The sequence below is a fragment of the Chiloscyllium plagiosum genome, unplaced genomic scaffold (assembly GCF_037043375.1).
Source record: "Chiloscyllium plagiosum isolate Xiang-an unplaced genomic scaffold, Cpla_swu_hap1 HiC_scaffold_11, whole genome shotgun sequence".
Lineage (NCBI taxonomy): Eukaryota > Metazoa > Chordata > Chondrichthyes > Orectolobiformes > Hemiscylliidae > Chiloscyllium > Chiloscyllium plagiosum.
In genome coordinates this window covers 53,329,168-53,343,121 of record NW_028270149.1, presented here as the reverse complement: position 1 = coordinate 53,343,121, position 13,954 = coordinate 53,329,168, and the positions used below count along the sequence as shown (strand labels likewise).

The 13,954-nt window shown below is 39.1% G+C and overlaps 2 protein-coding genes across 3 annotated transcripts in view; one reads left to right on the top strand and one right to left on the bottom strand.

Annotated features, from left to right (window-relative positions):
• Window positions 1-8,443: 8,443 nt before the first annotated feature.
• On the bottom strand, window positions 8,444-12,075 carry irg1l (immunoresponsive gene 1, like). The gene is made up of 6 exons (XM_043705241.2): window positions 11,977-12,075; window positions 11,799-11,856; window positions 11,102-11,289; window positions 10,637-10,729; window positions 10,306-10,511; window positions 8,444-9,362 (listed from the first exon to the last, which is right to left on the bottom strand). The coding sequence occupies exons 1-6, from the start codon at window positions 11,992-11,994 to the stop codon at window positions 8,444-8,446; spliced, it is 1,482 nt and encodes a 493-aa protein (XP_043561176.2). The 5' UTR covers window positions 11,995-12,075.
• LOC122557210 (uncharacterized) overlaps window positions 11,168-13,954 on the top strand; it is a 28,160-nt gene continuing 25,373 nt past the window's right edge. For both annotated transcript variants that reach the window (XM_087992059.1, XM_087992056.1), the window contains exon 1: window positions 11,168-11,300. The gene's annotated coding sequence lies outside the window, so the exon portion shown is untranslated. The remainder of the gene's footprint in view (window positions 11,301-13,954) is intronic.

Here is a 13,954-nt window from a genome sequence, read left to right as displayed (position 1 = left end):
CTTCATCTTTCTCTTTACTTTTTGTTTCATGCAGTGACTTATGATAGTGGGATCTTGTTACCATACAGTCTGGGAAAATACCAGGATATTTCTGTTTTAACCCATCAGTTTCTTGGTCTTCCTTGGGCTTCTCCACAGCAAGGGGTGTCACTCCCACCTTGGATCCTGCCAAATCTTTCCCAAGAACAAGCTGAATTCCTGGAATTGACACTCGGTCAATCACTCCCACTGTAACTTCCCTAGTCTTGAGTTGGCACTCCAACCTGATCCTACATAGCGGAACATTAAATTTCTGTTCATCTATCCCACAAATTACTACACTCTCCTGTACAGATCTGAAAGAGTGCATATTCGCTCATCCCTTACTATCAGCGACTGGTTAGATCCTGTATCTCTCAAAATTATAACTTCTTGTCCTTCTGTCCCTGTTCTTTCTGAGTAAACTTTACCCAGAAAGGCAAATTCTTTGTAGAGATCAGGTACTAACTCCATGCCCAGACCCTGCCTGGGCTGTACACTCTCTTGCAGCAGCTTGTCTCATCTTGGGGGTCTCTTTTACTACCTTCACTAATGCCACTGGCTTAGCTTCTTTTACCACATCTTTTCACACAGTGCCTTTCTTTAATGACCAACACTGTGACTTTACATTGTCCCGCTTTACCACAGTAGAAAGACCTGAGGCCTTTCACCTCCTTTCCACACTTTTGGGCATCTTTTTAAACCTGTGGTAAACTCTTACCAGTGCTGTCTACTTTTGATTTTGTAGTGTAGGATCTCCCCTTCTCCCAAGTTCTATCCATCACAGGACGAAATTCTGGCTGGAAGCTTGTCTTATGCACCAACATGTACTCATCTGCTAATTCTGCTGCCCTTCTCACTTCCTTAACTTTCTGTTCCTCCACTTGAATTCTTCCCATCTCTGGAAGTGACTTTTTAAACTTCTCCAGCAGAATAATCTCTCTTAGAGCCTCAAAGATCCTATCTATTTTCAACGCACACACCCATCTATCAAAATTTCTGTGTTTAATTCTTCCAAATCAACATAAGTCTGACCTGGTTCCTTCTTTGTGTTTCTAAACTGCTGTCAATATGCTTCTGGTACCAATTCATAGGCACTTAAAATAGCCTGTTTAACTTCTTCATAATCCCTTGACCTGTCATCTGACAGTGGTGGCAATTACCTCACTTACTCTGCCTACCAGTTTAGTCTGAACTAGCATTACTTGTAAATCCTCGGATGACCCCATCTGCCTAGCCAATTTTTCAAATGAAATAAAGAAGGCTTCAACACCTTTCTTATCAAATGTGGCAGAGTTTTGACATATTTGTATATATCATAACCTTCTCTTTTAATCTCCATCCTGTCAACTTGATTTTGTTCATTCGCAACATCTCAAGTTCAAATTCTCTCTCTTTTTCTCTCTCTTCTCTCTCTCTCCCTTCCTTCTCTCTCTCTTTGCTTGGCTAAGAACCTTCTCTTTCTCTCTCTCTCTCTCTCTCTCTCTCTCTCTCTCTCTCTCTGTTTATCTTCTACAATTCCTCAATTGTAATTGAAGTTTTTCTACTGCTACTGCACTTGTCTGTTTCTCTGACATACCTAAGTGTTTGAGTGTTTCCCTTACAATTTTAGCTTTACTTTTGTCCTTGGTTAAACCCAATCTAACTTGGTTTTATTCTAAAAGTATGGCCTTTTTCTTTCCTTCTAAATTTTGTTGGCAAATTTGAGAATAATCTTCAAATCCCAGAACCTATTTAACAATTTTAAGAGCCATTTCTCTCACTTTTAATTTTATCAACCACAAGTCACCAAAATTAAACAAATTGCCTCACCTACATTTTATTTAAAGATCGAGGACACTAACCTGCAAGTGTTTAAATCTGCTGGGAGATTTCATACCCTCAAATCTATTCAATCTGTCTAAACAAGTTCAAATCACAAATCCAAGACCCAAACTGTTCAATCGCGGACAAGAGCTCCTTAAACTGTTCAAATCCTGATGACAAGCCCCTAAATTGTTACGACATGGGGTAACCACCCCACCCCCGCCAATTTAAATCAGCAACACAAAAGATTTACCCCGTGTGGTAATCTGTGAAAATTCAAGAAGCCAAGAACTATTTAAAGTAAAAATTAACATCTTTATTTCTTAAAGTATAACAGAGAATAATTAACTAACAACTATTTACAACTCCTTCCTCTAACCTATTATTTACTTTCTCTCCTATAATACTAGTCCAATAAAAACCCCGATTAAGATTTACCAAAAATTCAAATTTCAAAGCCAGACAGCTGTCGAATCTTCTCTTTGTATCTTCCTCTGGAGATTGTCTTCTTAGGACTTCTCTTTCACAGGTCATTGATAGATAAAGGCACCTTTAAGAGACCTGTGTTTCGGGCAGTCTGTACATGCTGGTGGTTTGGCAGTTCTCCCCCAACTGTTCAATTTTTCCCGGTCTTATACACCCAAAGCACTAAATTCAAACTTGATTGGAGTTTGGTATTTTTGGGGGTATAATTTAAACTGGTTAGCCTAATTCAAAATTATTTTTGTCTGTCGGCAACCAACTACACTAGCTGCTGGACTAAAAGGTTACATTGTATCTTGTTCAGAACACCTGGTGCTGTCAGGTAGTTCTGCTAGCTTTTAACTTTCTTAAAGGTACAGTACACCCACATCTTCACAACACATGGAAGGAACATTTGGAGCATCTTTCGGGATTGTTCAGTCAACTTCAGAAGGCAGGCTTGGTGATAAACCTGGCTAAGAATAAGTTCACAAAAAGCACAAGTCACTTTCCTGGACCATTTTCTCAAACATGGACAGATGGCTCAAGGGATGTGAAAACAAAGGTTATTCAAGAGTTTCTCATTCCATCAATGAAGTGGGAAGTACTACAATTCCTGGAATTGATTTTTTGTTATTGGAAGTTCATATCGAATTTTAACAATGTGGTTGCTCCATGACTGACTTGTAGAAGAAATGCAGAAAAGTTTTGTGGACAGCAGAATGTCAGAAGGCATTTGACAACCTGAAAGCTGTGTTAACCACTGCCCCAGTGACAGCCACACCTCATTGCTCAAAGGCATTCAAGGTGGCTATCGATACAAGTGATACGAGTGTGAGTACTGTACTGTTACAAGATGATGGGAAGACAGAAAAACCCATTGTGTAATTTTCCAGAAAATTAAATAATGAACAACAGATATATTCCATATTTGAGAAGGAAATCTTAAGCTTGGTGTTGGTATCGCAACATTTCAACATTTATATCGCCAGTAATGTGTCTGAGACAGTCGCATATACTTGTATTGATCATGATCCCTTAAAATGTTTGGAGAAATTTTCAGGATAAAAATTCCAAGCTGTTTAAATGGAGCTTATTATTCTAGCCTTTCAATTTGAAAATTATATCTATGGCAGGATAAGAGAACGTAATTGCTGATGCACTGTTGCAACTTTGATGAAGGAAGATGGAAGATTCGATAGTCGGGAGAAACAGACTGAAATGGATTGTGTTAGTGAATGTTTACATGCTTAGAATCAATGTAATGTATATATATTGTAGTATAAGGGTTTTTAAAAATGAATCTATCTTTGAATATTGATAGTGCATTTTTAAGTGGGGAGGTGTGAAAATACTATGACTTTAAGAGGTGTACTTTGTCCTAATTTTTGTTTGTGAAGGTAGGTTGAGAGAGAGAGATGTCAACAAACTCAGAGCCCATAGTATAAACAATTTGTGAGCCCTTGGGATTTTTTAATGAAATATGGAAAAATAGAAGCAGCCTGAATGGGTGGGGTAAGCTCCTACTTGGAGCCCCTAGTATAAACAATTTGTGAGCCCTTGGGTTTTTTAAATTAAATATGGAACAATAGAAGCAGCCTAAATGTGTGGGGTAAGCTCCCACAGAACCAAGATTTTTAGTTTTACCTTTCAGTGGCAGTTGCTGAGGTCTTGAAGCTGGGTTTGAAAGCTGCAGTACATCTCTCCCCACCTCTCTCTCTCAGGGTCTTGATGTTTTTTTCCTCCTTTTCTGGAGAATTGCCTGTAAGGCAATCTATTTTACTGAACTTGCCTTTTGCCATGTGTGTGTTGATGTGATGTTGCTATAGTTACAGTTGCTACAGGAACAGTTACCATTTAATAAATAATTTACTATTCTGTTAGGTTTTCCAATAGAGTTAAAGTTGGACCAACTCTTCTTTCTTTTGTTGTTTCTTTAACTATAGTGTATGAGTAAAATGTGTTTTGCTTCAAGAATAGGAGTTTGACCAACTGAATTACGTCTGAAATTCAACGCCTAGTACTTGTCTTTAAAATAAGAAATGGTTAAGATCTAGACTATCTTCTTAATATTTGAGTGGGCTTAGTCTTGTCCATAACAGTAAGTTCTTATCCTGAACTGGAATAGTACAAGCTATGCAAATTCCTGCAGTGCTGTTAGTGAGAAGCCACTTTGTGTCTGCATTTTGTAAGAAGGCAGATCAAATTATTTCCATGGACTCTGGTAATCAAGAGCTATGTTGGAGAAGCACAGTAAGATGGTAACAGCAAAAACAATATGTGTATTTTATTTTGACTCTTACTGATAATGCTTATTTTAAGTCCGTATTGTTTTCAACATTAAATGTTCTATATGCATTTAAAATATGCATTACTAATGAAAGCCAAAATAAAGTAGGAGATTTTAAGAAGTAACCAAAAGTGTTTAAGAAGGTTTCAAGATAAGTGGAAGGTGGAGAGATGATGTAGTTTTAGGAGGCAATGCAAGTGCATGAACGACATGACTGAACACTGATCTGAAATTAGTGGAAACAGCAGAGTGAAAGAAATAGAGTTCAAATGTTGGCTTGGTGCCCTTAAATAGATTATAGAGATAGGGAAGCGTGAGACCATGAAGCAATTTAAACAAACATTTATAATCCAGAATTGCTGCTGGGTGAAACGATAAATAATCTATATTGTGAGATAATGTGCAGCCTGGCAAAATTTGCAATGTTCCAGGAAAGAATTTCATTGGATGAAGAGCCAATTAGAATGGAGTGGCACAGTAAGGAGACAAAAGTTGTGAAACATTTTTAAAATGTCAGGGAAGAGGAATAAGCAGACTTATTAAAATTGAAAGGGCAAGCAGAAAGGACACCCATCCTGCACTTACAGTTGTGCTGCCAGATGACAGAGCAAATTCCCTATTTGATGGCTGATGAAGTGCTAGAAAATGTGTTTGTAAGAACAGTGATTTTCTTGGTTGCACCATAACAATTTTATTTGAGTTTAATCCAGCAGCAGGCCATGTATGGTAAGTCAAATTTCTGGCTGCAGCTGAAGGTTAGTTTCATTGGATCTAAAGCCTCATTCTATATGCAAGCTTCATAATAATCTTAACATTAAATGACACAATGTTTTCTCTGTACTTTGCTGATTCAGACCTTGGATTCACAGTTTCTTTTGGTCATTGCCAAAAAGATGTTCCTGGCTTCCAGATATGTTTTGTCATATTGAAATAGGTGCAGCCAATCCAGATATATTAACAGTTGCACACTGTGACACCCTTCCTTTTTGTAGTATGATTGAAATATAGACTTAAAGTGCTTGGGATTCTTCTGAGAGAACATTCAATATCATCATTAGGTATTTGAGTGATTTCTCAGTATGTGTGTCCAGTCAGCAAATTAAAGCATGTATGCTGTTTTCCCTGGAGCGTTGGAGGCTGAGGGGTGACCTTAAAGAGGTTACAAAATTATGAGGGGCATGGATAGGATAAATAGACAAAGTCTTTTCCCTGGGGTGGGGGAGTCCAGAACTAGAGGGCATAGGTTTAGGGTGAGAGGGGAAAGATATAAAAGAGACCTAAGGGGCAACTTTTTCACACAGAGGGTGGTATGTGTATGGAATGAGCTGCCAGAGGATGTGGTGGAGGCTGGTACAATTGCACCATTTAAGAGGCATTTGGATGGGTATATGAATAGGAAGGGTTTGGAGGGATATGGGCCAGGTGCTGGCAGGTGGGGCGAGATTGAATTGGGATATCCGGTCAGCATGGACGGGTTGGACCGAAGGGTCTGTTTCTATGCTGTACATCTCTATGACTCTATGTCAGTATATGAGCATATAAACAGTGGGAGCCAATGAATGTTTAAATCACATTTCTTATTGCAAGGTTATTAAAATTAACAAGCATTTAATCCATTATTGGTTAAACAAAATAATAATTATGAGGTATTGAATTACATTAAAAATATACAGAATATGATGTGATACATTTGGAATAGAATTAATGCACCTACAATATAACTGTAGATTAGTTTAAATCAGTTTTTCTTTCACCCACACTGAAGTTATGGGGTGAATTCAAACTTAATCTCGAGCCAGAGCTTGGCTGGACACCTGCAATTAAGTGAAATAAAATTTGCTGCAGAAAATTGTTTTGCTACTCTTCTGTTTAGCATCCATTGAGGCCTTAACACCCAATTTTGCAGAAATTTAATATCAACTTGAAGCTTCAATGTCTATGCTTCCAAACTAAACTTGGACTATAAATGCACCCTGAGTTCGAGCAGAATCACAATTTGTGAGGTAACGAGCATTACAAGTGCCCAATGACTGTGTAGATCCTAGCCATCCACATGATGTAACACAATCTGTGATGATCTATAAGTGTCTTCTTACATAATTGAGGGTATCATGTAACGTGAGCAAAATGTTCTCAAACTTTTCTATAAACCTGTCTATTAAATAAATTTGTCAATTATCATTTTTTCATACATGTGCAAGCATCAAAATGTATGAGAGCAAGTGAGAAAGACTAGCAAGTTGAAACTCCTGGGGTGAGAGGGAGGAAAACTTGAGAAAATTGTCTGTGCTTTCAGCAGAACCTTGTTTCTCTACTTTTATAAACTGCAATCAAATGCAGTGAAGGCTTGCACTTTCCCAATGGCTCGGTTCAAAATTAGTTCCGAGGCTTTATTTGCAAGTGTTCCAAGACTACCCTGGAAATTCTAAATATTCAAACATCTTCAGGAAACAAGAACAATGGTTTTTCAGTATAGATATAGCAGTCAATTTTGATTTTTGGCTGGCCAGTTGGTGGGGCTTACTGGTCAGCTACCCATTACAGTTTCAAAAAAGGTGGTCATTCTTTTGAGGCATCCATCTCATGTACATCAAATCAGGGAGCTAAGGGACAGCAAATGAGTGATAATGCAGATGAACCAGTTTTGGGCTAGGGCAGCTCACAACAAACCAAATGTAAATTTATCCATGGGCATGATTCCAACAGCCCAGATTCATTGAAATCATTTTTGTTTCAACTGCTTCACTCATGGAACTTTCCATCAGTGCACAGTTCCTTCATAAAAGTCAGTCCAGGTGCTCCAGGGATCAAAGTCAAGAGTGTGGTGCTGAAAAAGCACAGCAGGTCAGGCAGCATCTGAAGAGCAGGAGAATCAACATTTTGGACATAAGCCTTCATCAGGAATGGTCCTCCAAGGATCGCAGGACCTTGAAATGCTTAACCAAAGAAGACATCTGATAGGCTCCTATGGCAATTTCAATGGACTAATCATTCATGTTTAACTGGTAATGACTCTATTGGCCCCATTTTTGAGGCCGGCCCCATTTTTGAGGCCATTACCTGTCTTTTCAGAAAATGCAGCACTCGCTGAGAGAAAAATACAAAAGAAGATATTACCTGGAGAGCAATCTTAGGTAATGATATTTGTTTCCTTCAAACAGCGAAGAACTGAAGATGATAAGGAGAAGAAGTGAACTGGAAAAGATTGGACAGTCTCAACATGATCAGACAATTCATCCTTTCTCACATTGTGATAAGTCATGCATGTCTGCAATCCAGAGACATTTGAACATGCAAAAAATGACTGTTCATACAAGAAATGGTCTTCGCTAACAAAGATAACAACCTTCCTCCTCCGTTATCACTAGGTTTAGGGAATTTAAATATATTCCTGCATATCATTATGAGTCAATAAAAAGCCTCAAAAGTGAAAGGCATTATATCTCTCCAAAAGCAAATTACCTCATGACTACAGCCTGTTTGCTACCTGAGGGATAATTTCTTTACCAATTTGCTGCATCTCACAGATTACCACTCTATTTCTTTGACATTTTATCAGAATCTGTCTTGAATGCATCACAATAATTGTGTTATTGTCCTGAATGTAAAAAAACATTAAAGTGATCCCATTCCCCTATTCCCAGAGGATTGGCCAGATATCATGCAGCTGACCAATCTGTTTAACAAAGTTTTGTCCTATTGCAGGAGTTGATTGTAATGCCAACAATGTTAATCTCAATAGTTTCTAAAAATTAAATCCTATTGCACAGATTGCACATTATATATCAAACATAAAAATACACAAAAACACATGATCAATTTGTTAAATCACATTTAAACATGAGTTCACAAGGAACTTGAAAATTTTCACTGCAAGTAAGAGGTTAATGTGGAACTATCCCTCACTCCTTCAAGATTCTCAACTGTGTTGATGATAGCTTCTATTTTGTCCTGTTCCAATACATAAGAAGCATTACTTTCGAATTTGTCAAGTAGTGATTCTCTGGACAGTGGGTTTCTCCAGTGTCCATAGAATGTGTCACATTTTCCCCTGAGCACATCTCTGTTCCTCAGAATGAGAACTACTTCTCCGTACATCTTCTCAAAACTGGCCACATTATCTTCAGGATGTTGAAGCTCCACTTTGTCAAGTAACTCATTGAGATTATCTCGCTGGAGTTTACTTTCTCTGAATGATTCAATGTTCACTTCACCATCCAACAATGCAGAGCAGGCATTAAACTGGAAGGAATGGCGAGCCTCATGTTCTGTTTCTGGGAATGGTCTGTTGATGTAACGGGAAACAGGGACACGCAGAATTATTCTGTCAATCATAGAGGGTGAAAAGGCACCATCATTTTCCGTTGCCAATTGCCTAACTGAGAGAGCAGCATCTACTATCCAGTGCATACCCAAATGAGCAGGGAAGCGCTTGAATGCAATATCTTGGTCCTCAAGCAGAAATCGTGTCTGTTCAAGTGGAGCAATCTTCTGAGGTTCATAGTCACCATAAAAGGCAGAAAATCCAAAGCAGCCAAGAGTCTTGTCTAGAATTTTCACATTTCCCTCCATTCCTTTAGAAGCAAGAAGTGCTGCCTCAAAGCCCAGTCGGGTGGCATTGCCAATATGGATGGGTTTTGCCTGAGTGGCTGCATTGGCCATTGGTGCCCCTGAGAGTGAAGCTGCAATAGCTAGGGCATTAACACATTGATTGGCATTAAGTGAAAGGAATTTGGCTATCGCTGCAGCACTGCCCATTGTCCCAACCACACTGGGAGGGTGAAATCTGTTAAAATTAAAAAAAAATTCAAGCACCTGATCCATTTGCTTATTCATCATGTTATACAGTAACACTTCAATCCAGCAGAATTAACAGCTTTACTACAATTAGTAGATCCATAAAGTGCTCTTCTTTGATCAGATCCTTTGCTTTCAAATAGCTTTACTACCACCAAGTAGTCATTCACATAATACTTTTCAATTAATTGTAAAAAAAATGAATTTTGTTTTTCTAGACTGTTGCATGTTATTGTATTGCTGAATTTATGTAATAAATAGCAGATTACTATTAATGGGCAAATCAGATAACAACTTCGAGCATGCATCTGAGCCATTGAAATTATCGGATTTTCTCTGCATGCCCATGAACTTTGCTGCTCCAGTACATCTTTGAGAGTCTCCACATTCACATACACAATGTTCATAAAGTTGTTGCAATTACCATTCGTTACCCAGTAAAAGCTCATGTGCATTTTAATTATTTTATTATTAAATGGTTTTAAACAATGGAATAAATCTTAATAGCTGTCAAATAAATATTCTGGCACTAAAAATAAGTGGAGTCTAATTTCTGCAAATTTTAATTACTGTTGTTCTTTTTCAAAATTTCATGGTCTGCTTATTTTCCTTTTAATCGCACCTTTGTTTTACGATCTTTATTTTTTCCCTGTGAGTAATTTTACATCTAAGTAAGTATTTTTATCTGCCCTTCCTGGTTTATACTCCCGCAGGTGAAAGGTTTCAATTGGTTTGGTGAAGGAGTTGTAGTTTAAAGTGTGTTTGCACTATTCACACAAATCCCAGCTCCCTGTCGGAATGCCTTGTCGTTTTACTATCCAATGCTCATTTCCTCTAACGCAGAAGCCCATAACTGTCTGTGGGCAAGTTTAATTTTGACGAGCACTATTAGTTAAACATTCGCTGCAAAATCTGGCTTTCAAGCATCTCACCTCTTAGGGATGTTGCTCGCCTCTTGAGAGAAGTGCATTAGCCTGCCCTGAATTTCAACGCCCACATTAAAGGCCAAGAGAAAGTCGAGTCCAGTGGGTTTGGAGTTTGTAGGTAACATTTGAACGGCAGCCAGGAGGGCGGGAAGTACAGCACCAGACGGGTGTGTGGCAGGGTGCCAGGTATCATCGAAATCCATTGAATGCGCCTAAGAATCGAAGAAGAGATAACGCGGATTATAGCTCAATAGACACAGCAATAAGTGACAGATTCCGGTTTTATAATGAATATTTATTATCTGGTTTGTGAAGTCGGTAGGTGCAAACATCTTACCGCGACCCCATTGGCGAAAGCTGCCAGAGTCGGAGAAAGTCTAAGATCCTTGCGTCCGTACACTGAGCTGACTGGGTCTTGAGCGTACATTTGCTGTTGGGAGAAAGAAAGGGGGACGGGTTAGAGAATAAGGAAACAGCAACTCAGTGACTCTCACTTGTACAGAAAGTGCGCTGTGTGTGTCTCCCGATGAGTAATCATCGGATGTGGACATAGCAGCCGTCAATGTTTGTGCTTGTAATAAAAGGGAAGGGTGTTGTCAAGTGGGTCGTATTGCTGTCCCCGACTGAAACATGCTGGGACCCCGCTTACAGCTATCCTGCAAACACTGGGAAGCAGCTTGCAGTGGTCTGCACTGAGGCAGCTGCTAGTTGAGTTTAAAGTGGTACTTGCGCTTCTTGACGGAATCTGGCCGAGATATTACCGGTGGATTCGGAAGGTGTTGTGGGGTTGTGTCTAAATTACCTGGCAGTAATTGAGGCAAATATCAAACACTGGGCTGGTACTGCCCAGGATTCCGACTCCAATGTTGTCCAGGATCATGCGTTTGCTCCTCTGTAAAACCGTCTGCGAGAGATGATCAACATCCACTCCTGAGATAAATGAGCCAAAACTGCTCGTCACCGTCTCTTTCAAATCCGGCGCCTCGAAAGCTAACAGACGGGTAAAAACAGTAGTTATATAATTGTACATATGAGGAGTTCATTTGTTTAAAGCATTGAACAGTCCGATTTAAACCATGGTAGTTCCCTCCGGGATGTGTTCTATCGGAGAGACACAGAAAATAAATCTCACTTTAGAACCAGGTTCCAGACATTTGCCCGCTCCTGCGCGCGCTCTCAGCTGTTGAAGTTGAAAGGAAACATAAAATCTTTTATATCTTAGCTGAGATTTGTGCTGAAATTGACCCAATTACAAGCAGCAACTTCAGCCGCACTACAATGAATAAATACATTTGGTTGAACCGTTAGTGCTTTCATTGTGTGGCTGAACGAACTCCAACTCAAGTTTCTCAGTGAGTTGGAACAAACAGGTTCAGTGGGATCCAGCGCGGCTCTTCCCTTCAGCGCAGCTTACTGGTCTATACATTCAGGCTGCAGAAAGGAAACCGGTAAATAATAATCATATATTCCCATATCAGATAGAATCCAAGTCTATTTACCTTCGCGAGAAATTTTATGGTACAGTCGTTTTCCAATTGTTAAACTGGACTGAAATTTCTAAACAGAGAAGCAGAATGAATAAATGTTAGTAAAGAAATAATGCATTTAAAACAGTGATAAAAAGCTTAGAATCAGAGATCAAAGTTTTTTTTGTTTCGAAATTAAGACAATACCTACCTGCAGTTTGGAGAACATCCTGTCGCCTTTCTCTTCGTAGCTGCTCTTGCGTTCAAAATGGGACAAATTTCACTGAGAGAATTAAGTCTAATTCTGCTCTCTTGATTTGGGCATTTATATAGCATATTGGGGCTGCGAGAAAGCCGAAAGCGCACGTCACTCGTCAGCTCCCCCACCCCCACCCACCCCTACCCCACCCCCACCCCTCGCCTCCAGTCAAATTTTATTGTCAAAGATTTGCATAGCTAAGGACTGGACTTTCCATGATATCATCATTTCATCAGAGGGGACGAATGTTAGTATTCCCATCCCCATATCCCAACTATAAGGAAGTCATTAGAGTCATAGAGTCTTCTATAAAAGATGTGTTTTACTCATATTTGTTTCTCCTTTATTTTTAATCAATCTGTCATTCGCCTCCAGAGCAAGTAGGACGGAGACAGGAACATGACCACTGCTCCTCCCTGTTTTTTCTGTAGATGTAATAGGCAGTGTGTAGAGTGTGCTGGCATTTCACTGCACTTTGTTTTGAATTTACTTAGTTTCATTGCAATGCTTTATATTACTTAAACGTCGCAAATGTATTAAAGCGTTCCTTCTGCCTATAATCCTTCATTTGAAAATTACAGAAAGTTTTGATGGGTGGAGGGCAGTAGTGCTTTAGAAATGTTGGGTAATCTTCTATTGTCACAGTGAAAATCCTCACAGATCTTCTGACTGACTGGTACACTTCCTGATTCAGTTGCATTGCTATGACAAGACTGATGATCCCTATTAACTCCTTTGATGAGTAATGTGTGGGGAACATGCTATGCTGGCTGTTTTCATTATCAAAGAGGATCCCACTGATACATCTTGTGCTTATATTTTGTAAGGTCAGAAACTGCAGCAGCCTTTGAACTCATCTAAGACTACTGCAGGTCACTTTGGTAACAGGTTTGCAAACCCGTCCAGCTTCAGCAATTATTTGCCTTCTTACACTTGTGCTGGCATTCCAAACAACCAACATTGCTGTGACACAGGGGTACACTCTGCTTCAGGATGTCTATTTGATGACTGCAGTTGACTGCCACCTCACAGATCCTAAGGATGATTCAACTGTAATGGTCTTTTTACTCCTCAAATGGCCCATCAGCAAACATCATTCACTCCTTGATAATCCAAAAATCAAAATCTACCACAGACAGAAAGACTGAATACTTCTAAAATGGTGAGAGGTTGGGAAATGCTGTTGTGCTAACGGACCTGTCTGTCCTCAATCACTAGTAGCACACATGCAGGTGCAGCAAACAATAAGGAATGTGATGGATGTGTAGGCATTCATTACAAGGGATTTAAGTAAAAGAGTAAAAGATGTCTTGTTGCAAGTGTACAGAGGCTTGCTGAGACTGCCTCTGGAGATTTTGTGCAGTTTGGTTTCTTTATCTAAGGGAGGATATACTACCTTTTAGGGAGCATGACAGAAGTTCACCAAAATAATCACTGGGATGGCAGGATTCATTTATAAGGAGAAATTCAGTTTATACTTGTTAGGGTTTCAAAGACTGAGAGGTGATCAGAATTATTTGAAGTTATTTAAAGTAAGATGAGGATTTTCTTCATCAGAGGTTGAAGTGTATCTCTAGAATTCTCTACCCTGGAGGACAGTAGAAATTATTGGGCATGGTCAAGACAACAATTAATAGATTTTTAACACTAATGACATATTTGGGTAAGGGGGTTGTGCAAAAAAATTGCATTAAGGTAAATGATCAGCTATGACCTAACTGAATAGTAGAAAAGGCTTGATGCATTGAATAGGCTCCTCCTGTTCTTATCTTTCGATATTCCCATGTTCCCCTGTACATCATGTCAATAAGAAAATCCTTTGCTTAACATACACATAACTCAATTTTCTAATTTGGTTGAATTAAATCCAAAGTAGTTTGGAGAAACTAACCAAAACACTGAGAAACAGACAAAAAAGTGTTTAATTTTA